Source organism: Artibeus jamaicensis, unplaced genomic scaffold (assembly GCF_021234435.1).
Source record: "Artibeus jamaicensis isolate MK-2021 breed Jamaican fruit bat unplaced genomic scaffold, CSHL_Jam_final contig_3126, whole genome shotgun sequence".
Classification (NCBI taxonomy): Eukaryota; Metazoa; Chordata; class Mammalia; order Chiroptera; family Phyllostomidae; genus Artibeus; species Artibeus jamaicensis.
Window position 1 is genome coordinate 7,084,340 of NW_026521723.1, and position 27,091 is coordinate 7,111,430.

Sequence of the window (27,091 nt, forward strand, 5' to 3'; positions counted from 1 at the left end):
CACAAAGTATTTTGCATTTGATTTTCTTGAGATTTCTCTAGTCGATTCCACATCTGCATATTTACACCTCTGCACTGAATAAACACAAGGGCAATGGCTGTTGCCCCAACAAAATCTCTCATAGGTCAACACACGGGTGGGATAAGCTGCCGAGATTTTGCTGTGCGTATTTGCAGATATCTGTCTTCACAAATGATCCATCAGTAGTTGGAAGCATAACTCCTAGCTAAGTAGATCCAGGACTCTAAACACTCTCTACAACTCCAACACAGACAACAAGAAAGTTGTCTTCTATCACTTGTACATCTCTATTCCTACCTATTACAGATTGCATAATTTTTATGAGACTGGCTGACATAACTGATGCATAGCTTGCTGTTAGGCATAAACTATATGGAGATGAATTCATTCAATTAACTGTTCATCATACAATTGAAAAAGGGCAATTGTTTGAAAATCTAAATAAGAAAAGTCCTGGGTTTATTCTTTATGTTCTCTTGTTGGAAATAAAAAAATGTTTACCATGCAGTTAAACATTCCTTTGTTTTTAGTTAAACATTTTATTTTAACATATTTAAAAACACACACTTGTAAGAAATAATACAGAGACATCTGTGTGCTCTCACCCAGTTCTCGCACGGTTAACATTCTGCATAACCACAGTGCAGTATAACAGCACAGCCAGATACTGATATTGGTATAATCTTGAGATAACCTGCTAATCCTATTCAGACTTCCCCAGTCTTGTATGTACTCATTTGTGTGTGTGCACATGAGTGTGTGTGCATGTGTGAGAGAGAGAGAGAGATGTGTATTTATTTCTATGTGATTTTATCATGTTTATGTTCACATAGCCACACCACAATCAAGATACAGAACAGCTCCACCACCCCAAGGGTCCCTCGTATTGCTGTTTTACAACCACACTCACCTCCCCACCTCTGTCCTTAATCCCTAGCAGCTACCAAAATGTTCTTATTTCTGTAATTTTGTCATATCAAGAAGAATGCATACAAGCAAGTAACCATTTGGGATTGGCTTTTGTCACTCACTATAATTCCCTTGAAATTCAACCAAGTTGTCATGTCTATGCATAATTTTATTATATGATTAATGCTGAGTAGTAACTAATCCATTGTATAGATGTACCTCAGTCAGTTTAACATTCAGCTGTTGAAAGACATCTGGGTTGTTTCCAGTTTTTGTGTATTACCAATACAGCTGCTATGAACATGCTTATGCAGGCTTTGGTGCGAACATGAGTTTTCATTACCCTGAGATCACGCCCAATAGTGCAGTTTCTAGGTTGTACACCAAGTGCATGCTCAGATTTCTAAGAAACTGCCAAATTGTTTTCAAAGTGACTGTGTTGTTTTATATCCCCACCAGCAATGTATGAGCAATCCAGTCTTCTACCTTTTTTTATATCTCATGCGTCAGTGTTAATGACAGAATTAGTAAATAAATAAATGACCCATATAAAAAGAGCTTGTACAATGTCAATCCAGAAAGTCCAAAGGGTAAGAAGGCAGGAGTTATATTTTAAAAAAGCCACCTCAAGCAACAGCCTCTCTCTGAGTGCCTCAGTGCCCGGTGTGTGCAGGTGTGCTTCATACTCCTGGAGAGTCCCTGTGGGCCCTGATGCTTTGCTGGGAGTGAATTATAATAAAGACATCTTTAAAAAAAAACCGAACAAGATCATGACCTATAAAATGATTCAAGCGGCCCTGTGTTCAACATTGCTTATAGGTAAGAACCTATTTTTGTATTTATCATATCTTTTACAACTACTAGGTTGATAGATAACTCATTTTGATTTTTTAGAGACATAAATAAACAGGCTTTATCCATAGATGAATTCTAAAGCATTGAGGAAACCAAACTATGTATCATGCTGTGGCTTTGAACATGTGTTAATTGCATGTTTGTGATCATTTTATTCTTAATTATGTGTTAACATATTAGCATGTTACTGTTGCTAAGGAGACTGACTATTGCAGCCAAAGAAGTGTTCTGGTGTCCTTGGGCAAAGAAATTTAAATGCCTTTTAGAAACTGTAATACTTACAAAGTACCGTTAGTGAAGACCTCAAGGTACTTTGTGAGTGTGAATTCATTAACCTTTAGGGCAAGCAGTAGCTCAGACAAGTGGTGCTTTAAAGACAGATTAAGGGAGGCACTGGAGGCCAGAGGATCTGCTGCCAAACTGGCCCAGTAACTCAGTGGTTTACATCTAAACTGAAGTGAGAGGTCATTTGTTTTTTTTATAACCAAAACTGAAGATATTCACAAAAGTATAAATTATCCTCACAGCTAAATCTCTACACTTGATACTTTTGATGAAGATGCTTAAATCAGAATAAATTTCTACTGTTATGATAAGCTTGAGACCTGTGCAAAAAATTTATGTACTTTGCTTGAGGTACACACACACACAAATAAACAAGTAGATGGCTATATCTAGATTATTTCTTATATTTTATTTCTTTTTGCATTATTTATCATTTATTTTTATTTTTCAATTACAGTTTACTTTCACTATTACTTTGTTTTAGTCTCAGGTTTATAGTATAGTGGTTAGATAATCATATACTATACAAAGTGTTCTCCCTGATATTTCAAGTATCCACCTGGCATCATACATAGTTATTACAATATTGTTGACTGTATTCCCTATGCTTACAGCTCCATGACTATTTTGTAACTACCAGTTTCTACTTCCCAATCCCTTCACCTTTTCACCCATCCCCCAACCTCCTCAACTGTGGCAACTGTCAATCTCTTCTCTGTGTCTGTGAGCCTGTTTCTGTTTTGTTTGTTTGTCTATATCACAGGTGGCAAACACAAGGCCTGCGGGCAGAATCCAATCCTCCACTTTGTTTTATCTGCCCAGCACCTTGTTTCTACCCAGAGGCAGTACCGAGCTCTCACTTAACTGCTAAGGAGTAAGTTACATTTATACAGTCCTAAAGTTACACTCAGCCCATTGAAGGCAACTGCAAGGCTGATGTGGCTCTAAGTGAAAATGAGTTCGACATCCCTGGCCTATATTGTTCTTTTGATTTCACATATAAATGAAATCATATGGTAATTGTCTTTGTCTGGTTTATTTCACTTGACCTTTTACCCTCTAGGTTCATCCATGCTGTCACAAATGGAAAGATCTCATTATTTTTTATGGCTGAGTAATATTCCATTGTATATATGTACCACTACTTTTTTATCCACTTGTCTGTCTACTGATGGGAACTTGGGTTGTTTCCTTATCTTTGCTGTTGTAAATAGCACTGCAAGGAACGTAAGTACACATATTCTTTTGAATTAATGTTTTGGATTTCTTCAGATATATATACACAAAACTGGAATTGCTGCATCATCAGACAATTCCATTTTAAAATTTTTTTGAGGAAACTTTACTGTTTTCCATAGTGGCTGCACCAATATGCATTCCCACCAACAGTATACCATACCTAGACTATTAATCTAGGTATATTCACCTAAACATATGTATATGTTTGTGTATATATTAAGCCTAATTGTATGCACACAATTAGCTTTTTATTCCTAAGTTTGTGAATAGTTTTAATAAAAAGTTTTAATTATCAACATTGTACTTTTATTTGGGACATGTATAAGTAAATGATTTAGAAATTTTTAGCCAACTTATTATAAATCAATTATCATCATACGAAACTACAGCCCATATCTTCATATGAAAAAAGTGAGGCTGGCTCAGTTTAAGTGAGTGTCTGAGGGGTGCACTGCAAATTGAAGTCGTGGCCAGGTATAATCCATAAGTATAAAGCTTTGCCTTGACTGCCCATCCATGCAGATGACTTTAGAGTGGGTGACAGTGTATGACCACAAGGCTAAAAGCACCACATCTAGTCACACCTGTGAACACTGCAGGGTCAACAATATCGAGCAAAAGGAAAACAGTTCTGCAAAAATGACTTCTGTGGACTCTCTTAACAATTTGGAATTCACTTTAACTCCAGGTGAGGTACAAATATGTCTACCTATGAAGACAACTGCTTTGAATGACTTCACTTAATAAGTGAATAAATTAATGAGTTTATGAAATTGAAGTTCATGAAGTTACAAGTTGAGATCAGAACTAAGGACGGAGGACCGGTGACACTGCTGGGTTAGCCTTCGGACCTCAGGAAAGAAGACCATGGCTTGTGGTCTGAAGAAACTGGTCTTTAGAACCAAATTCACTCATCACACCAATAACTAGTTCATCAGACATTTTCTAATTCATACAGCTCTAAATTAGGAAATAATAGCTGGAATCAACATTGTTTGCTTCTCCTTCCCCCTTTTTCATGTAAGAATGTAGCCTATTCATCTACTCATCCTTGGAGCCCTTCTGCTTATCATTTCAAAATTTCGTGTGTCTCTATTACTTAAAACACTTTTCTGTTAGATTAGTTGTGTAACAAATTACTTTTGTCTAGAACCTAATTTGAAATAAGTAGAGAAGAGATCTAATTACCCATTTTCCCGATGGGAATGCTGACACCAAAAATGATAAAGAGCCTTACTCAAGTAATTACATGTATCAGCATAGTGCCCAAATTATTTTATTGATAGTCTCAAAATGGTAATCATTTCTACACATTGGAAATGATTCCCTGGTCAGGGAATTAGAAGTCTGAGTGTCATAATTTGATTACAAAACAAAACAAAGCATCTCCCTCTTTAACATTTAAGCCAAGAATTACTTTCTCCTATAATAAAACAGCAAATATTACTATCCCTATTTTAAATCTTTACTATGAGTCAGGAGCTGTCCATATATTACTTTAGTTCAACTCTCAGGATCACTCTGCAAAGAGATGTTACGACTCTTATGGTACAAAAAGAGAACAGGCCTAGACACAATAAATGACCAAACTGCACAGTTAATCTATAGTGGATGCTGATTCACATCCAAATCCTACATCTTGGTCTTCTGAAAAGAAAACTCTTTTTTCTGCAAACTGCTCCTCCCCCCGCCCCTGGCACTACAATACTAGATATAGAATAGGCAGAAATGGGAGAGGCACGAGGAAAAGTAATGGAGCCAATGTCGTAGCCATTGGTTCCAAAAGGAAAGGCCAGAGTCAGGAAGCTGGACGAGTTATCTGAGGAAGTGGAGCCAAACCAGGATGTAATCAAAGGCTCTCTATGAAAGTTCCTAGCTGAACTGAGGGTAAAAAACAAGTCCTAAACTCAGTATGTTCCACCTTGACAAGGCACTTATTAAAATCAAACAGCCTCATATCACATAAGAAAAATACACAAATATAGAAAGTGTTTCACTGTATAAGTAAACCAATTCTTGCGGTTGACTCATGTATGAAATAGTTTCGGGAAGGGAGGTCATGACCTTACTATTGGCCAATGACCAGGACTATCTACAGAGTATATGTCTTCTGTTTTTTTTTTAATTTTTAAATTTTATTTATTTTTTAGAGAGAGAGGAAGGGAGGGAGAAAGAGAGGGGAGAAACATCAATGTACGGTTGCCTCTTCATGTGGCCCCAGCTGGGGGGCTTGGCCTTGCAACCCAGGCATATGCCCTGACTGGGAATCGAACCAGCGACCCTTTGGTTTGCAGACCATGCTCAATTTACTGAGCTACACCAGCCAGGGCTGTCTTCTGCTTTTATACAGAGGAAAGATCAAATGGTTTCTCAAGCATAGTTTCAGCTCTTGGTTTTCAGTTCGTGGTTAGTAACCAAGGCCAATTTGTCCTAAAGTTTGTCTGTTTTCTTTTGACAGAGCTATTAAGCTTACATTTTATTCCCCAGGACTTTTTTTTTGTCAACTCTTCCATGGAAGAAATGGGCCTTTTTTGTCAGGTCTGCAGCCCTCCAATTTCTTGGAGGGTCTGTATTCACTGATTCGCTTTTGGTTCCTGTTTATAAGAGTTTGTTCTTAATTTTATCTACTCACTTTGGCTTAAGGTTGATTGATGCTGTGAAGAAAGTGGGTAGTAAGAATAAACTGAGAAAATAATTTGGTTGGACAAAAAAATGTCATTGCCGATTACTAGATGCATTGAGCATGCTGAATGTTGTAGAAAAACTGTTCTCCTGCCCCTTTTCCTTCCCATGTGGAATCATTTGTCATGGCATTAGAGTTGGGAATCCCGTCAACACACATAGGCAGTGACCCAGAAGGGGTCACTATTGAATCATGTAAGATGCTGCCTTTCGTGAGTTACAAATTTCTCTGTCTACAAGATCAAAAAACAATAAAATATAGGCCGGCTCCAGAATACATGCCAGGGAATTGCATGGGCACAAGAGTGAGTGTGGATGCAGCTGTATGTTTGTGACTGAGAGCAGGTTAAAACAGATTGAAGTCTCTGTTTACATTTCAAAGTACTCAACACATCAGCAATTGCAACGTCAATAAAGTTGAAGTTCCCGAGTTAAAAGTTCAGTTGCAAAGCATTTTATTAACAGATAGTTTATTATGATGCTGAGGGTTTGAGAGCTGGTCCCTCCCACAGTTCAGTGTCTCTCTTTTTTCCAGTTCGTGTCCGTTACACCTCTGCTTTCTCTCTTTTTACTCCCGATTTTTGTCATGTTCCTTCTTCCCGTGGCTACATTTTGCAACCCCCCTTCTTTTTTCTCTTTTCCCTTTGATATTTTTCTTGATTTCTCTCTTCTCCTATCTTCTTTTTCTTTTTCACACTTTTTTCTCTCACAACCCAAATTTCTTACCTCTCATTTTCTCTCTCACTAATTTTTACCTGAATTATAGCAAAGTGAGAGAAAACATTTTATTAAATACAACGCTTTTATCTTCCACCATGAACTTTTAGTCAATAACTAAAATGAAGAATGAAAAGGGAAAAAAATTAACTATTTTATTATTTGTGCAGAAAATTATTTACTTAATATAAAGAATAAAATATTCAAGCCTAAAAAATATGAACCTAAACATGAGTATTTTAATCTTTCACAAAATTATAAAATTTCTCCCTCATTTTTAGAGATCTTTGAAAATGTTCCCGTATTGCTATATATCTATATATCATTTATATCATATATACAGGATGTCTATATATCATTTTCTCCTGATTATCTTTTGTTCTTAATTCCTAGTGACCATTTATACTTTCAGTACTTAATTTTTGTGCAAGCATAATTGCCTGGGTACATATATTACTTTCTAAAACATAAATAATTTAAGGGCAAGGACTGAGACTCAGTTCAATAAAAATAGTAAATAAAGGTTATTCTCTCATTGCTTAGACTGAGTGCTAAGTGCTTTATTTTCAGTATCACAATATTAAGTGTCTTGAACTTGTGACAGGACTGTAGTGCTTATTCGTCATCTCCAGTACTAAGTGTCAGGTAACACTACAAATATCAGTGTCACCCAGCCCCAAGGGAAAGTGCTACCGCAAGTCTATCCTGTGAACCAGAAGACACTTTGCATCTTCTGTGCCGGTGGAATCCCAACACATTTGCTTCACAGGCACTGAAGGTCACGTGAGGAAAGATGGTCTGTGCCGTTTTATTTGTCCTGTTTCTTAGTGAGACTGTGAGACCACAGACCTGTTATGGTCTCTTTGACACATAGCGCTCCTTTTATTTGTCCTGGTTTTGATCAGTGTGAGAAATAAATCATAGATGATTATGGAAGGCAATTCATTTTCTTTATTGCTGAGAAAAGCAAATAGGAAGTTGTAGTGCACTATATACTTCAAGTACATAAACAGCCTGATGACTGGATGCACCATTTGGCACATTTCACATCCAATCACAGGTTGTAGAACCGGGACAGAAAACATGCCCTCTGAGGGCAGCTCGGTCTGCAGAGGAAGAAGGAAGAGCAGCTAGACAGGCTAAGTTATGTCTCTTGGATTCACCAAATTAAATGAGGCACTTCCCCTTCTGAGGGACAGAGTACACAAAAGAGAGAAGAAAGGCCTGGGATTACTCTAGATGAACCCCCTCTGAGTGGAAGAAAACAGGAATCTGCCATCAGACTCTCCCCTTTCATTGTGTATCTTAAGTTTCATATTAGTTCACACTGATCTTTTTAGTGTACAGGTTCCTATCACAAGTATCGTTTTCATGGTCATGTGCATAGTATATTGACTATTCAGTAATTTCTCCACTACCCAAGCAAAATCTCTTTTTCAACCTTCCCTGCATAATGGCAATACAGGGAGTCTTTCCACTTTTAATTGTATAGCACCTGTGACTCTCATACTGCTCATCAGCCTATAATGGGCACTGATCTCTTTGTGCATAGTATGAATACCTTTTTATTTGTTTTGCCTTAATTATCAGATAGGTTTAGTTTGATTTCTCTGTCACTTATTTCTGTCTGTTCCAGTGCTGAACTTCTCAGCATGTAAACTCCTTGATGGTAGTAGGAAGTGTGCCCACGAAGCATCTCCCATGTGCTTCCAATGATATAATACCATACAGAGAAGGAGAGTGTCAGTTTATGAGCTGTTTGTTATCAATACACTCCAGTTAAAAAATATTAGAGCTAGCCCTGGCTGGTGAGACTCAGAGATTGAGCATCAGCTTGTGAACCAAAGGGTCGCTGGTTTGATTCCTGGTCAGGGTATATGTCTGGGCTGTGGGCCACGTTCCCAGGTGAGGGCATGTGAGACGCAACCAATCAATGTTTCTCACGTCGATGTTTCTCCCCCTGTCTTTTTCCCTCCATTTCCCTCTCTCTAAAAAGAAATAAAATCTATTCTATAGATCTATAAAAATATATTCAAGCTGGAAGAGACCTTAGAAACGATATGATCGGCCTCATCTGACAGAACGAAGAACGGAGGTGCCAGAACACAAAGTGGCTTGGCGATGACCTAGCCACTGCCAGGACCAGGACAAGACTTCAAATCTCTGGTCTTTCTTGGTCTGTGTGAAGAGAGCTGTGATTTTAAATATCTCCATACTCTGAAGTGTCTGCCTTATTGCTACTGTGCAAATTTTTCTGCAGAGGACATTGTAGAATGGTTTCTATAGTAGAGCTAAGCTTGACAGGTCTTATTAAAACTGATATGACACAGAATGAAAGAAAGGAGAGTGTATAGGGAGTTGGAAAGAAAGAGAAAAATGTATTTTCATAGATTATGATTATAAAGTTTAATAAAGGTATTAACCTGACTCATATTGCCTACATTTAAAAAACCCACCCATTTAATAGCCAAAAATGTAATAAAACCCAGGGTTCGGTTTCCAAACCCCAGAAGTATTATATAGGCCTGCAAATACAAAACTCTGATCTTGCTCTCACTAACTTTCAAGGGTGATCAGGCAGAATAAAAAAGGGAGGAGAAATTTCTCAAGCAGAGAGGATAATAGCATGTCCTTCTATATTACTTACATTTTATTTCCAGTCCTGCTATTGACTTACTATGCGACCTTGAGTGAGTCATTTCATCTCCGTGTGTCAATTTTCTCATTTGCAAAGTAGGACAATAAATACCACCTTCCTTCTCTCTCCTGGGTGATGTTATTATCACCACCAATTAATATTTATTGGATGCCTGTTTGTCGAATAATACTGAGGTAAGAACTTTGTTCTGGGGCATGGAGTGGGAGGCCAGAGGAGATCATAGGAGTGAAACATTTTCTGTGAGCAAGAAAAGTAGAAGATTTACAAAAGACAGCATTGTTAGAGCTTAAAATATCAGTTAGGGCTGATTTTTAAAGCACACTTCATGGCCAAGCTTTATGTAACTGCACCAGGATAATGATGATGCAGAATATTGGTTTTGCTCTTTGAGGATGCTAGATAACACTATCTTAAGAATTAGTGTGTTTTCTTTTTTGGCGATAAATTACATCTAAACATAATTTAGAAATATTTATTAGGGGATTTCTGCCAAGATGGACATGTAGGTGCAAGCACTGTACCTTCTTGCAAAACCAAGTTTAAAAACAATAAAGTTTTAGCAACAAAAACACAGCCAAACCACAGAAAATTGAACTATACAGAAGTCTGACAACAACGAACCCTTCAGCCAAACTGGTAAGAGGGGCAGAGCCAGCAGCAGAGTGGGGTCAGGCAGGAAAGAACCACCAGACCCACCCGGATGCGCAACCCAGGTGCGCAGCAGCTGTGGGTGAATCCCAGGCGTGGAGTAGCAGGCGGACCCACTGATGGCGCAAGGTGGTGGACCCACTGAGGGAGGACCACAGTCACACATTCGAGCGCAGATAAACCGGCAAAGGAGCTAGCAGTGAGATGGATCACGCAGGCTCCAGCAGTGAGAAGCGGCAGAGGGGACCGCTATTGTCCCTCTCTGACCCCACCCCCACATATAGCATCACAAACCAGTGACCTAGGTGGCCCTGCCCTGGTGAACACCTCTTCATACGTAAAAGACAGGAACAGATCAAAACATGGCTCAAGAAAAACTCAGAGCCCCAGAGCCCATAAATCTAAGTGATGAAGAAATAGCCAGACTTTCAGATGCATAGTTCAAAACACTGGTGATCAGGATGCTCACAGAACTGGTTGGTTTTAGTCACAAATTACAGGAACATATGAAGGCTAAACTAATTGAAATGAATGGAAATGCACAGGAAACCAATAGTAATGGAAAGGAAACTGGGACTCAAATCAATGGAGTGGACCAGAAGGAGGGAAAAAATGACCAAACAGAAAAGGATGAAGAAACAAGAATTCAAAAAAGGTGGAGAGGCTTAGGAACCTCCAGGACATCTTTAAATGCTCCAACATCCGAATTATAGGGGTACCAGAAGGGGAAGAGGAACAGCCATGAGTGGAAAACTTACTTGAACAAATAATAAAGGAGAACTTCCCCAATCTGGCAAAGGAAATAGACTTCCAGAAAATCCAGGAAGCTCAGAGAGTCCCAAAGAAGTTGGACCCAAGAAGGAACACACCAAGGCACATCATCATTACATTAGCCAAGATTAAAATGAAGGAGAGAATTCTAGAAGCAGCAAGAGATAAGGGGACAGTCACCTACAAAGGAGTTCCCATCAGACTGTCAGCAGATTTCTCAAAAGAGACCTTACAGGCAAGAAGGGGCTGGAAAGAGGTATTCCAAGTCATGAAATCCAAAGACCTCCAACCAAGATTGCTCTATCCAGCAAAGCTTTCATTTAGAATGGAAGGACAGATAAAGTGCTTCTCAGATAAGATCAAATTCAAGGAGTTCATCATCACCAAGCCCTTATTATATGAAATGTTAAAGGGACTTACCTAAGAAAAAGAAGATAAAAAAGATGAACAGTGAAAGGACAGCAAACTCACAGTTATTAACAACCACACCTAAAACAAAAGCAAACTAAGAGGACAGCTAGATCAGGATCAGAACCATAGAAATGAAGATCACATGGAGGGTTAGCAATAGGGGAGTGGGAGGAGGAGAAGGGGGGAAAAGGTACAGAAAATAAGTAGCATAGACAGTAGATAGAAAATAGATAGGGGGAGGGCAGGAATAGTAGGGGAAATATAGAATCTAAAGGACTTGAGACACATGGTCATAAACTAAAGGGGGGAATGGTGGGGGAGGGGGTGTGCAGGGGGGGAATGGTGGGGGAGGGGGTGTGCAGGGGGAGGGGAATGAAGGGGGGAAAATAGAACAACTGTAATGGCATAATCAATAAAATATATTTAAAAAATATTTATTAGATATTGAAGGTATCAAGTTTACTTTACCTAGCCATTCCCTGTGTTTAAAAAAAATTTTTAAGAAACAAAATAAGTACACATCAAACATGGAACATTGTATAATACTTTTTCTTCAAAGGGATCAAAGAAAAATCTGAAAAGTCACCTACTAACACATCTGAGCCAAAAGCAAAACTTCAATGCTGGTCCGTCTACACTAGTCAGTCCAAATGGATGAGAGTTTTCTGTTCCCTCCAAATCTATTCTGTCTCACCATCCCTCTATCGTTTACCAGATTCAGACCCTTACTTACTCTCATCTGGACTATTCAAGGAGCCTCTGACCTCATTTCACTCACTCTGCTCTCTTCCTTTTACCATGTACCCTCCATACTACTGACAACGCAGTTTTCATAAGTAAATCTATGAATGGATAAACAAAATGCTGACATATACAACCAAATATTACTTATCCTTAAAAGGGAATGAAATGCTGACATATGCTACAACATGGATAAACATTGAAGATACTGTACCGAGTGAAATAAGTCAGACACTCGAGGACAAATATTACATGATTCCCCTTATATAAGATTCCTAGAAAAGGCTAACTCATGGAGACAGCAGACGGTGGTTACCAGGGGTTGGGGAGGGAGAGGATGATGGGAGTTTCTGTTTAAAGAATACAGAGTTTATATTTGAGGTAATACAAAAGTTCTGGAGACATGGTGATGGTTGCAAAGAAAACATTGTGAATGTACTTGATACCACTGAATCATATACTTATGTTAGTATATTTTAACACAATAAAACAAAAATTTTAAATGGAAAATGGGTCCTATCATCTGGTACAGAAGTGATTACCATTTACAGAATAAAGTCCCAACTCTTTGGTATGATAATAATAATCTTTCAGAATCAAGCTCCAGATTAGCTTTCCAAGATTATCTTTGGCACATCTACACCACAGAGATATCTTTCAATCATACTGGCAAAGTAAGGGTCCTTGAACCTGAACCTTACCTTGTTCCTCTGTTCTTAGGCCCTTTCATCCAGTGTTTTGCACCCAGAGGCAGCCTGACTAATGGTTGATACCCAGAGAGGTTATTATTTTCAATAGGCACTCATTTGGAACTAGAGGTTCTTGGATTGACAAATTAAACTGTAAATAATAGGGCTAACAACTAGAACCCTGCTCGGAACTCAAGACCAAGCCTGGTAAAGCATGCAAATCTTAGAGATTGTATAAGTAATGATTGTTTTTTTCCTATAAATGCATAAAACTTTTACTATTATTATTATTTATTTATTATTTACTATTATCTGACCCGAAGCATTCCTGTCTCACAGTCATAATATAGTGCAGTGGCTCTGAAGGGAGAATTGCATTTCCACCTCCCACTAGCTGTGTGGCCTCGAGCAGATTTTTTAACTGTTCTGTGACTTTGTTTCCGTGTCTACAAAACGAAATGATTGACAGTACAACTACTTAGGTTTGTTGTAAACGTTAAATAAAGTAATTTAGGTACTATATTTAGCACCATGCTCAATAAATGTTAGCTAACATTATTAATATTTGTGTTTACATTTGTTTTCAGACATTGTTCTTTTAGATTACCAGCGACTTTTGCTCTCATCATTCCAATAGCTTAATATTTAAAGGCTTGCCCCTTCTCCCCCATCATGCTAATTAATCTTCTCTTCAAGAAACAGGTTAAGCAATTTCCTGACCATGAAAATGTCTGCTTATGTCCTAGTGCCCCAGTGCTCAACAATGCAACCCTCTCTAATACTCCCTTAGCACAATTGAATCTTGTGTTGCCTTGTTTTGTTTTGCACCTTAGACCTTTTCTTTCCCTCTCCTATAGAGAGGTTTCATTGCCCTAGCTCACTGCACCCCAGTCGACAGAGTATTGGTCTATAGGGGTCTGTTAATGACAAAGCTGTGAAGTGCCTAACATAGCATTGCTTGCAACTACAATTGTAATAAGTGCTTCTTTACCACAAGCAATAAACAGGTTGTACTGTTACATGCAGGTCAAGAGTATGTTTTCCTTTATATTGATTGAAGTTACAACTCTGAACATGATTGTGTTTTATTTAGAAATAAAAACACAGAACAAACTGTTAAAATTTTAAAATCTTAAAGAATTCAGGATTTTAAAAATTATATTTTTTCTTAACCCTGAAGTGGGAAGGAGAGAGAAAAATACACACCTGTTTGATTTAACAATACAAAGAAGTTTACTAACAATCAATACTAACAATTTTAACTGCAGTGCCAGATTTGGGAGCAATCTACTTTAAACTGAAATATGTGTTATTTCAGAAGGCTAAGAAAGCAAGAACAAAATTGCTGACTTCCAGGTTTGAGTCAGGTGGCTTACATCCATTAATTTAACTAATCCTTCCAGTAATCCAACATAATTTTGTCACTGTGTTATTGTTATTCTTCTTATTCCTCTTTACATACAAAAAACAGAGCTCAGAGATACTACACAACTTGCCTAAAAAAGTGATAGAGCTGAGATTTGATTCCGGGTTTGTGGCTCTCATTCATATACAGAAAGAAGCCCTGAAAACATTCTTGGTCCACCACCCAGCACTAGCTTTCATGCTGTGCCATGTACAGATCACATAGGCTGGTGACAGCATGATGGTGGCAAAGCGCTTTTCCAGGGTTTCCTTCCCAGGCACCCACTCTCCCAAAGACCTCAGCTCTGTCTCTTTAAGAGGAAACATTGAGATGTAAACTATTGCCCTAAAAGATGCTGTGCTCTTGAACTCTGAATTACAGGAGCACTGGGAGCGCCGTTTTTCTTGGAAGACCCAGCAAACCAGTTCCTACGTTTCAAAAGACACATATATTTGCAGGATTACTGGGAACCAGAGCACAGTCTGAAAACGTGGAAAAACACACTGGCTGATCAGGTATTTGCATTAGAAACAAATGGTCCTTCAGCAACTACCTTTTTATTAGTTTTTTGTTTTTGTAGCATATTAAACATGATTTTTATTTGTGATCTTCCATGTTGGGATAGTTCTTACATAGATTTATTTTTTACTGTTTATTTATTTTATTTTTTTATCGTTTTTCAGTTACAGTTGTCCCGCCTTTTTCCCCATTTCTCTCCCCTATTCTGTCCTCCGGACCCCGCCCCCTCCCGCTCCCACCACAACCATCTTTTTAAATAGGCATCAGGCATCACATCAGCTAGCCCAGCCCTGACTTTTCCTATCCTTCTGCCATGAGCTATGCCTGCCCATTCTTCTCAATAAAGTGCCTTTTGCAAACGTTCCCTCTTTCTGAAGCCTTTCCCAGCTTTCTAGGGAGGTGTTTGCCCTTCCTTCTCCTCTCCCTTTGTATGCTGTTTGAATGTGAATAGCTCACAAACCGTCACACTGGAATTATTTTTGTGCACCCAACCTCCCTACCTAGGCTGCAAAGGTAAAGGTCATGTCTTATACATCATTCTCAGGAGCTACTAAAATGACTGTTATGTAGTCAAGTCTCAGTGAATGATTCCATGTTTGGGCGAGTGAGTAGATGGATCACGGTCATTTCAGTTCCCTCTAACCTGTTCAGCAGCTACTTTCCTTCCATGACAATTATCCAGTCTTTAAAGTCATTTCGTTTCCTCTCCTTTTGTACATCTTCCTATTCATTTGTATTCTCACTCCAAGAGAAATAAAGAAGAAACTTTATTTTTAAAATATACTTTATTGATTATGTTATTACAGTTGTCCCATTTCCCCCCTCATTCCTCTCCACCCAGCACACCGTCTCCCTCCCACATTCCCCCTTTTAGTTCATGTCCATGTGTCTTAAGTTCTTTAGCTTTTACATTTCCCATACTATTATTGCCCTTCCCCTGTCTATTTTCTGCCTGCCATCTATGCTACTTATTCTCTGTACCTTCTCCCCCCTCTCCTCCTCCCACTCCCCTGTTGCTAACCCTCCATGTGATCTTCATTTCTGTGGTTCTATTCCTCTTCTAGTTGTTTCCTGAGTTTGTTTTTATTTTAGGTGTGGTTGTTGGTAGTTGTGAGTTTGCTGTCATTTTAATATACATGTTTTTTATCTTCTTTTTTTAGATAAGTTCCTTTAATATTTCATAAAATAAGGGCTTGGTGATGGTGAACTCCTTGAACTTGACCTTATCTGAGAAGCACTTTATATGCCCTTCCATTCTCAATGAAAGCTTTGCTGGATAGAGCAATCTTGGATGTAGGTCTTTGGATTTCATGACTTGGAATACTTCTTTCCAACCCCTTCTTGCCTGCAAGGTCTCTTTTGAGAAATCAGCTGACAGTCTTATGGGAAGTCTTTTGTAAGTTACTGTCTCCTTATCTCTTGCTGCTTCTAGGATTCTCTCCTTCAGTTTAATCTTGGCTAATATAATTATGATGTGCCTTATTATGTTCTTCCTTGGGTCCAACTTCTTTGGGACTCTCTGAGCTTCCTGGATTTTCTGAAGTCTATTTCCTTTGCCAGATTGCGGAAGTTCTCCTTTATTATTTGTTCAAATAAGTTTTCCACTTGTTGCTCTCTTCCCCTTCTGGTACCCCTATAATTCGGATGTTGGAACATTTAAAAATGTCCTGGAGGTTCCTAAGCCTCTCCTCGTTTTTTTTTGAATTCTTGTTTCTTCATTCTGTTCTAGCTGAATGTTTCTTTCTTCCTTTGGTCCACTCCATTAATTTGAGTCCCAGTTTCCTTTCCATCACTATTGGTTCCCTGTGTATTTTCCTTCATTTCACTTAGGTTAGCCTTCATTTGTTCATCTAATTTGTGACTAAAATCAACCAGATCCGAGAGTAACCTGAACACCAGTGCTTTGAACTGTGCATCTGATAGGTTGTCACTATCTCTTAGTTGCATAGAAGTATTGGCTCTGGGGCTTTGAGCTGTTTTTCTGCTTGAGCCACAATGTTTTGGTCTGTTGGTGCCTGTCACATATGAGGGGCAGAGCCTTAGGTGTTCACCAGGGTGGCGCAACCTAGTTGCTGGATTATGATGCTGTATGTGAGGGTGGGGTCTGAGAGGGAAAAAATGGTGCTTGGCTCTGCTCTCTGTTGTACCCCAGTCCCTTCCGCCTCTTCTCCCAAGCAAACTGGGCCTTTCTGGTGCTGATTCCCATGTGGGTGGGCTTGTGTGCATTCTAAGACCCTGTGTGTTTCTCCAACGAACTTTCCTTTGCGGGAGTCTCTCCCTGCCTCAACCCCTGCAAGTGTTTTTAATCAGTGTTTTGAGGCTTTATTTCCCAGCGCTAGAACCCTGGGTTGAGTGATCTGTCTCGCTCCTCAGTTAGCTGCCTGTGAATGTGGGACCACTGCCTAATCAGCCAACCACCTTGCACAAGGTGCCCATTTCTCAATCACTGCCTCACTGGGTCTGCCAGCCGTCACCTGGGTGCCCAGGGTCTGCCCGGTGCCACCTTGCATGCCCAGGGTGCTTTGCTCACCCGGTGTCACTGCTTCCTGTGCTGCAACCCCTCTCCGCTGGGCTGCCCAACTCCGCCCCACCTACAGGTCTGGATGAATGTGTGTATTTTAACTCCTTGGTTGTCGGACTTCCATACAGTTCAATTTTCTTTCAGTTTTGGTTGTTACTTTGTTTCTGAATTGTCGTTGCCTTATTTTTGTTGTTCGAGGAAGCACAGTGTGTCTACCTATGCCTCCATCTTGGCCACAAGTCCTATGAGTTCAACAAGAAACTTTAATTCACCACTTTTATTTCATTATTTTGATTGAAAAACTCTTTCAAACTCCAGGCCAAATGAAATTGCTAAATTATCTAAGGATTTCAGTCAGTAATGATTTCCCTGTTAAAATGGCAATTTAGAAAACAAAGGTGTATAACAATTAATTAATTCCTACACTGATCTGTTCTTTCTTTCCCCGTGTATTTGGCTCTCGGTACAACAAAGTATAAGGGTTAAATAAAATTACTTTAAAAATTAAGTTTCCTTGTTTTCTTGGAGCCTGAGGCCTGTCCTTTCTCTGCATAGCTGGCTTTTAACTGGTCTAGCAGGGTTGGCTTAGTTCGGCTTAGTGCTTGCTGATGGCAACCACCAGCTTGAATAATGCATCTAACTCTTAGCCTAATTTTCTCCAACAGGCATAATTTAGAGGTATTAAAACAAGACTTTGTTTATTTGGCAAATAAAAGAATTACATAGACTGGAAGACTGTGTCTTCTTTAGGGAATATTCAAATTTTCAGCTACACTCCTTTCTGTAATCATGGACCAGGGCTGCAGTCTGCTCACAGATGCTGTGGTGTCACAAGACGCTACCACCTCAGTTCATACCCTGGCCCCACAGATGCTGCGAAATTTCTCAGCAGTGAAATAAACAGACTACTAAATGCGTTGAAAACCAAACCTTAATCAGAATTATTCTTCCATTGTATTTGTTCCAATCTTTTAGGCAAATATTTGTACGATACTCAGAATAACTGATACAGAGTGTGTTCTACACACTCAGAAATCACAATTTGAGTTTCCTTGTATTGCAGGCTTATGAAACATGGAGGGCTTTGAGAACAACAGCACAGTATTATCTGAGTGGGAACACCTTCACCTCTGACACGTCTACCGCCCGGTAAATGTGCTTTGCTGGTTAAGCCAGGACAACAAGAATGGTGGGAGTGAGCGCGGCAGTGCACCAAAGCCAAGGGCTCCAGCAAGCTGAAGGCCAATGCTCGTCCTTTACTAGATTATTTATTATGTCTGTCGCATAGAGGTGTTGAACAAAAGTAAATATAAAAATTCATCTGTTACCTAGAATTTGAAGCTTTCCATAAATGGTAGATAACATAAGAACTAAAATAAAAAAGACTATAGTACAAGAAAGTAATAACATTTACCAAAGAGGGCTTTTATGGAAAAATAAACTTTTTTTAAAGCAGTGTCATTAAAACTCTCTGTTCATAGCCATTGCTTTCTATTGCCTCTTCTTTGTTAGTTTACGTTTTAATTTAAAAAAGAGGGATTTCTCAAATGGAGCTGGCCCTCTTCTCTTTTCTTTAATATTTGTCACTGATTAAAGCCAGTTTGTTTTAAGACCCCACTCTGAAAATTTTTTCATCAAAAGTGTATTGCTGGGGCCAGTAGAGAGTAAAATCTTAACTCATATTGGGGAGTGGTTGATGACTAGGAACCCACTGAAAGCCACTCATCTATGATGTAAACTTCCTCAGCAGTTTTTTAAATCATTGCCTGAGAATATGTTTATTGATTTTAGAGGCAGAGAAGGAGAGAGAGAGAAAGAGGGAAACTTTAAAGTGAGAAAGAAACATTGTTTGGTTGCCTCCTGTATGCACTCTGACCAGGCATTGAACCCACAGTTGAACCAGCTACATGCTCTGATGGGGAATCGGACTCACAACTGTTTGGCCCATGGAATGAATGCTCCAACCAACGGAGCCACCTGGCTTAGTTTTCCTCAGAAGTATTATAAAATGTACGCAAGTTTGCTTCCTAGTTCATAATATATTATTGATGCTTATTTTAATATGAAATAACAAATTTAACTTACTGGCCAGGGATATTTATTAATCTTTTGTGAAACTGAAAAATTGACTCGAAAGAAATGTGTACTATACTTATCCTATAGTTTTCCATATACCCATGGAATGCTACCTCAGTACTGTAGTTTGAGAAATACTCAGGAGATTATACAACCAAATCACTAAGACTGCCCCACCCCAAATCACAGATAAGTAAAATTTTTGTATGTTTTTCTTTATAGACCTAGGTCCATTGTCCTCTGAGTGGGGAGGGGATTTATTTGGTAAATGGAAGCATTCCCTGTAAGACCACAATTGGCCTCATGTGTTCTTACAATAGTCTCACACACTTTTTCAGGAGTGGGTCTATCAGTAACATAAGATGCCAAGAAGATGCTCTTCTCCAAGAGGATACTGGCAGCTATTAAGTATTCCAGTTCTTATTCCATCCCCTAGAAATGTTTTCAGTGAGAAATTAAAAGTTACTGCATGATTGATTACATTAACTGTTATCTACTTTCAATACAAAGAAACTGGCTTTTTATTAGTAGTTTATTGTATTTTTTCCATTACCATTTATCCCCTTTATACCCTCTTCCACCTCCATTCACATCCTCCTCCCAACAATCACCACACTGTTGTCTGTCCATGAGTCCTTCTTCCTCTTTTGCCAGCTCCTATCACCCCCCAACACACACACACACACACCCTACCGGGCAGAGCTGTCAGCCAGCTCTCCAGGAGTCTGCCAATATTTTGCTTGTTAGCACAGTTTGTTCATTAGATGCCACATATGAGTGAAATCACATGGTATTTGTCTTCTTCTGACTGGCTTATTTCATTTAGAATAATGTTCTCCAGGTTTATCCATGCTGTCACAACAGAGATTTCAAACACAATTAAATGGACAAAATAAAGAAGGTGAATCATTTCATTTTGCATTAAGAAAAGTTTGAGATTATATATAAATGTATCATCAGTGTTTCAACAATAATATACATTTTACTATCACAATGTTCTACTCTTTGATTATTTACTGTGAAACTAGAGAATGCCCGGGCATGGGTCAGGGTTCTCCAGATAATCAGAATCAATAAGATGTATGTGTGTGCATGCATATATAAAGAGATTTATTTTAAGGAACTGGCTCATGCAATTAAGAAGGCTGTCAAAGTCCAAAAACTGCAGGGTGTGTTGGCAGGCTGAAGACAAGAGAAGAACCAGGTTGCAGTTCAAGTCCAAAGGCCGCAGGCCGAAGATTTAGAAAAGAGCCAGTGTAGCAGTTCAATTTCTAAGATCATCTCCTAGCACAATCTTCTCTTGCTCAGGAATTCAGTCCCTTTGTTTTATTCAGGCCCTCAGCTGATTGGATGAGGCCCACCCACATCACAGAGGGCAATTTGCTTTACTCAAAGTCCACCATAAATTGTGATTATGTGATTTGTAATCACATCAAATGTGATTCTTGTCCAAAAACATCTGTATGGTAACATCCAGAACAATGTTTGACCACATATCTGGGCACAGGAGCCCAGCCAGGTTGACACACAAAATGAACTATTACAACCTGCTTAAAGTTCTTCAGATAGTTTATTCACACACACATACAGATATACATGCAATATGCACAAACTCACACAGCTGTGGTTGGAACAACGCAGAGTGGAAAAAAAGGAAAAAGATTTTAATTAACCTTTTCAGTATAGTACAAGAAAGAAGTTTAGTGGAGTATGGGCCCTTAATAATGTAAAATTGTAAGTGAGCTGCTAGGTTGATTTTGATTTAAGTAACATGGAAAAGCAACTCTGCTATTAGGTGGTTATCTGGCCAAACAAGCGTGGAAAGGAGGTTTCTTGTTCAAACATAATTCCATGGAAAATTTATATAATACCAGAAAACAAACAAACAGTGTGGGGACTGGTTGAAAAAGGTGAAGGGATTATGAACATTAAAAATAGCAAAATACATAAATAAATAAATAGAAAACAAACAAAACAAAGCAACAAACAAAATAGCTCAGGTCTACATAAAATAATTTATCTGGACATTCAGTTAACTTCAACATAGCTGAGCAAAAAGTGGTGACTATTCAGTTTTTCAGATAGAATTTATAAAAGCCAGGTACCACATATTTGTTGCTTATATGCAAAATCAGCTGGGACCAGAATAACTCTGAATTTAGTCTTTGAGGAAATTGATTGTATTGAGGTACCAATTATCTAGATAGTTACCTCCACTTAAATTATTACTTTCAAAATGGTATATGGGATGACATAATTGATTTTTTTCAGACAGGAGTTCTAATTTTGTTTTAATCTGTACCTAGTATGTAAACCTATGTAAGAGTCTTGCTATGTGAAGACTAAAGACTTTTTAACATTTTTAAGAGCCCTTAACAAACGTTGCCAATCTGGACCATATTAGGAAACAGAGAGAGGATCAGAGACTGACCCTTCCCTTCACTTACTTCTGGAGACTCTAACGACCTCTGCAGCTGGGATGTCCACATGTTCTACTGCAGCATGAATATCATAACTACTGTGGTGACTCTGAATTCTTCTGAAGTAGGTTGCCATTCTAAAATCTAAAGCAAACCATTTGGATTTGCCTTCCCTGTGGGATTGATTAAATAGTCCCACTATTTAAGTAGAATTGACTGGTAATGATGAAGGTAAAGACTTCCCTGAGATTTTGCTGCAAATTTAAGGCTCACTAGAACCACTCTTCTTATTACATAAACACCATTCTGCTAAGTTTTCTGCATTTTTATGGAAGCATTAAAAAATATACCAAATATCAGGCTGACTTCTTATTATAGTATCTTGGACATTCTATCCTCTAGAATTGTTGTAAAGGTGGTTCATACGGTTTCCATGCTAAATAAGTCCAAAGAAACAATTTTGTGTCTTCCTTCAATGAGATTCATAAGAAGCACAGTTCTAGTCTTGTTATATGAGGTCTGTCCAGAAAAAGTATAGCCATTGCTAATATAATGAGAATGGTTTGCACAACATCAATGTAACAATGCTAGCCAAGGAGAGTGAACTGGAATGTGCACATGTGAGCAGTGATGACTTCGCTGTACTAGTCTGTGGGGGCAGTAGAGGCTGTTGAATGAGCATGTGCACTGTGTGGCCAACACATTCAAAATGACTGAGTGAGGAGAGCGATGAATATGCATCAAATTTTGCATTAAGCTAGAATATTCCTCCACAGGAATTATTCAGATGATTCAGAAGACCGAAGCTGTGGGCAACTGGTGACTGGCAGCTTCATCACAGTGCATCCACTCATGCATTATATCTTGTGCAGAGGGTTTTTTTTAGCAAAACATAAAATCACCCAGGTGTCTCAGCCCCCGTAGAGCCCAGAGTTTATACCTTGTGACCTCTGGCTTTTCCCAACAGTAAAGTCACCTTTGAAAGGAAGAGATTTCAGAGACTGTTGATAAGATTCAGGAAAATATGATACAGCAGCTGATGGCAATAGGGAAAACTGAGTGAGGTCCCCAGGTGCCTACTTTGAAGGGGACTGAGATGTCATTGTCCTGTGTGCAGTGTTTCTTGTATCTTGTATCTTCTTCAATAAATGTCTCTGTTTTTCATAATATGTGGCTGGATACTTTCTGGACAGGCCTTGTATATCTTGCTCAAAAACTTAATTCTAAAAAAATTGACTCAGAGAGGAGAAAATAACATTTATTAGGATATTATAGACTTTGCTGTGCACTATACTAGTTACTTTATACACTTTATCTTATTGAATATCATAATATTCTAACAAAGAAGGTCTTATAAGACCCATTGTACAGATAAATATTAAGGCTTAGGTAGATTACATTAATACAGCTAACTAAAGTTCTGTCTAAAACAGCACTTAGAATGTCTAAACCTATATCCTGGCTTCACCGATGCTAGCTGTGCAATCTTGTGCATGTCGTTTAGCTCTCTGGGTCTGTTTCCTCTCCTGTATTATGAGAATGATTGGATCTACTTAATGAGAGAGATGCATAAGATAATACACATAAAGCAATTAGAACAGTGCCAGGTAGGTAAGTAAACAACTGATTAAAAGTTAGCTGTCATTATCAGCTTGCCTAAGTTTATATGAAAATCCATGCTCTTTTCTCAGTATCACAGTTGGCTCCAGAACTCAAAGCTCCCCATGATCTGGTCCCTTTACTATTAGTTCATCTACTCTCCTCAAATATTCTTGATACCTTGCATCATTGCTTGACTCATTTATTCTGTTATTTAACAAACACTGTTGCCAGTTTTCTTTGACCTTGTCAAGGTGGAGATACAAAAGCCATTGAGACACACAGTACCTTCTCCATAGAACTTTCAATTCAGTAAGAAAGATAAACATCCACTGTGTTAGATGAATTACAGAGATTTAAATTGCAAATTGTGTGTGCACAGTGGCTAGACACCTTACTCAGTCTGGGGGAGTCAGGGGAGTCAGGCCAGCCTCCCCTGAGGAGGTGTTAGGCTTCAAAGGATGCATAACAGTAATATATGCAATCACTATAATTACAACCTTTCTATTTATTATAGTCTATTTTATACCAACAATATATTTTTATACTATTACTGCAGTATATATTTTATTATTACAATATAAACATTTTAAGGGCAGGTTTTACCTGAGATTTATATTAGCAACTCCAACAATATCAAGGACAACGCTTGATATGCAGCAAGAATTTGTTGAATAAATGAATGCTGTTGAGAAGAGTGACTGTCAGAGAGGTAGGTGGTATTCCTAAAATTTTCCTCTTATCCTTTGCTATAGATAGAATGCTTGTGTGCCCCCTGCAAATTCATATATTATAATCAAATCTCCAATATAATAGTATTTGAAGGTGGGACTTTGGGAGGGTGATTAAGTCTTGAGAATGGAGGCCTCCTGAATGAGATTAATACGCTTAGAAGAGAGACCCCCCACGGAGCTCTGTAGCCCCTTCTGCTATGTAAAGACACAGCAAGAAGAGAGCTGTCTATGAACCAGAAGCGCGTCTCAGCCAACACCAAGTCTACCCAGCCCTTGATCTTAGACTTCCAGCGCCCAGAACCGTGAGAAATAAATGTCTGTTGTTTCTAAGCTATCCAGCTGCTGGTGTTCTGTTACAGCAACCTAAATAGACTAAGGCACCTTCTTACATCAGTGACAGGTCAAGCAAGCAAGATGCAACATAATTTATCCACATGTTGTCCAGTGAATCAATAACAGAATTGAATAAGAACTCAATTTTTTCACTCCTGGTCTTTAGTTTCATCCACACAGCAGACCCAATCTCAAAAGACATCCATCCTCCTGGGCTAGTTCATTACAATTTAAATAGGATAACTGATAGCTGGGAATACTGTACATATAGAACAAATTAAAACTAAAGGTATTTATTTTCATGGATTGATCATACTTATTCCACTCATTTTCCTCAGATTGATCTAAAACATTTCAGGCAACTGAACCAGACAGAGAATATATATATCTCACACTGTTATCGACAACGATAGTGACAGGCTGAATGAATTTTATTGAAAGTAATATAGCATTGACTGGTTAGATATACAAATTACTCATCTGAAGCAGGTACGTTGCCAGACTCTTTCAAATCAGAGACAAAAAAATAAATGTTTGGAGATTACATCACAAATTAAAACTATCTTGGAAGGCAGTTCGAATATAAAAAGGAAATAATTATTTAAATTCAAAATATTTTATTTCACTCATGGCAGTGACAAAAGCAGCTGCATTTTCACCTTCTGATCATAATGTTAGAAAAGAAGCTAATTATTTTTTAGCAGACAATTTCGGGAAAGGTATGCCTTCTTAGCCCTACCCTTTTGACTCCAACAAAAGTAAATTTAAAGAGGTTCTTTGATTGTCTTTAAACCAGGTAGTAACTATACAGACAGGAAAAATTAACTTGTAGTATAGTTGAAATTCTTAATAGCTTTAAATACAATACAGAGACCCTCCAACGTTTTTTTCCCAAGATGCTTAATGTTTAACTCCTGGTTCTGTCGTTTCTCAGAAGGAAGGGAGGAATGTAGCCTGGTACTTAAGAATGTGGCCTCAGTTACCTGGCTGGCATTGTCTGCCTGGGCGTGTCGCTGAGTGCTGCTATGGCTGAGGTTCTCACCTGTGAACTGAAGGTGGCAGAAGCTCTGACCTCAACCTTGGAGGGTAGAATGAAGCTTATGTGAGATGAACTTCTGGCACATAATAGATCCTCCACAAATACTTTGTAGTAATGGGATGCACAGATTTCCTCTTCAGTTTCAAAAATAGATTTCACTGTCAGGAGAATTCTTCACCTTAAAAACACAAAAGAGCTACTTGTTTTTGTTTTGTTTTGTTTTAAATCTAGAAATATACTTGATTGTGATATGTAATGTTGCAAAAATTCCAACCAGAAGACCCAGTCAACAATTTTATTTTATCACCCGAATTGCTTTTTTTGATTCACATGCCACTGCAGATCATTTTTCCTTAATGCAGCTCTTGGAGGAGTGACCAGGAATGAGAGGCTGAAAAAATGAATCAGAGGCGAATTACCAAAAACTGTTTAGACTTCACTCTGCATGTAATGAGGACCATTGAAGGATTTGCTTTGAAGAAGTAACTTGAATAGCTGTACATTAAAATGACACCAAGCCACTGGTGTCATTGTCAGAGAGTATTTGGAGGAAGGCCAAATGAGAGGCTGAGAAGTGAGTTTTCTCCTGTCTTCCAAGGTTTCAGGTGATTGATCTGACAAAATAACGAATGCTGCAGTGTTAATAGAAAATTGTTCATAGAAAATCCATTTCTTCCTCTAGGTAATGTGTATTATAATGGTTGATCATTGGAGATAATTTTCTTCTTTCCCTTAGCAACTAAAGAAGATATTTGGAAGCATATTGGGCTGCCTTCTAAAGATTTTCTTGAAATCTTAAAGAGGACAGGTTATAAAAGAGCCCATTGCCATAATTAAAAACAAAACAAAACAGAAAGATTCAGTTTTATACGTACCAGTCTAGAAGTGCCGTACAAAGTTACATTTGGCAAGATATCCCAAGTGTCTTTTTCTCATTTGCTCCAACTGAACAATGGTATAAACAAAACAAAACAACAGCAAAAAAAAAAAATTGCTATTTGAAAAGGCTTATATAAACTGCCCTGAGTGTGGCTTAGTGGTTTGAGCACCAAACTGTGAAGCAAAGGGTCACCAGTTCAATTCCCAATTGCAGGCCAGGTCCCCAGAAGGGGGTGCATGAGAGGCAACCACACATTGATGTTTCTCTCCCTTTCTTTTTCCCTTCCTTCTCCTCTCTCTAAAAATAAATAAATAAAACATTAAAAAATAAAGTAAAAATAAAAGGCCTATAACCGATAAGGGAGAGCACAGAGTCAAAGATGATATCAGAGTTTCAGGCATGGGTATCAGGGTACTGAAGTCTTCAAAACGGAAAGAGAGATGAGCGGGAAAATATGACAGGTTCATGACATCAGAAGACGATGTGTTCAGTTTCAAACATTTGATTTCGTGCTCCATTTTCATTTCATCCTACTCTCTATGCAGGTCATGTTATGCATTAACACAGGTGTTAGATGTGGGAAGTTATGAAGCCACTTTCTAATTGAAGATTTTCATGGTGAAAAAGAAAATCAGCTAGTGCTGCTTTACATGATAAAAAGCAAAACAGGCAAGACATCAAACAAGTAAAACACAAAAACAAAAATCTCATCATATTTGATAAATCATAAAATGCTGTCCCCACCTTTTCCTTTTGTCTCTCATTTCACTAGTAATTAATTTCGGAAAATCTAATAATACACAAGACAATTAATAGAGATTCTATTATTTTCCTGTTTACAAGAAAATTTTATTTTAAAATAATAATTTCCTGTAAAACAGTAAAATTTTACATAATTCTTTATCTGACCAATCATAATTGACATCCTTTCATGCAAT

The 27,091-nt window shown here is 38.3% G+C and overlaps 1 protein-coding gene across 1 annotated transcript; it reads left to right on the top strand.

The window, feature by feature from the left end:
• Window positions 1–1,523: 1,523 nt before the first annotated feature.
• CUNH3orf85 (chromosome unknown C3orf85 homolog) lies at window positions 1,524–22,864 on the top strand. Its single transcript, XM_037148877.2, has 3 exons — window positions 1,524–1,749; window positions 14,414–14,547; window positions 18,136–22,864. Exons 1-3 carry the CDS (start codon window positions 1,701–1,703, stop codon window positions 18,223–18,225), a joined length of 273 nt encoding a protein of 90 aa, XP_037004772.2. The 5' UTR covers window positions 1,524–1,700; the 3' UTR covers window positions 18,226–22,864.
• Window positions 22,865–27,091: the final 4,227 nt, after the last annotated feature.

What these genes read in the sequence shown, in the direction of transcription:
- CUNH3orf85 (XM_037148877.2), top strand. Translation starts at nt 1,701, where the DNA reads ATGACCTATAAAATGATTCAAGCGGCCCTGTGTTCAACATTGCTTATA. An exon ending in GTGTTCAACATTGCTTATAG is followed by an intron (nt 1,750 to 14,413) that starts GTAAGAACCTAT and finishes TCTGAATTACAG; the next exon opens with GAGCACTGGGAGCGCCGTTT. An exon ending in AAAACACACTGGCTGATCAG is followed by an intron (nt 14,548 to 18,135) that starts GTATTTGCATTA and finishes CTTGTATTGCAG; the next exon opens with GCTTATGAAACATGGAGGGC.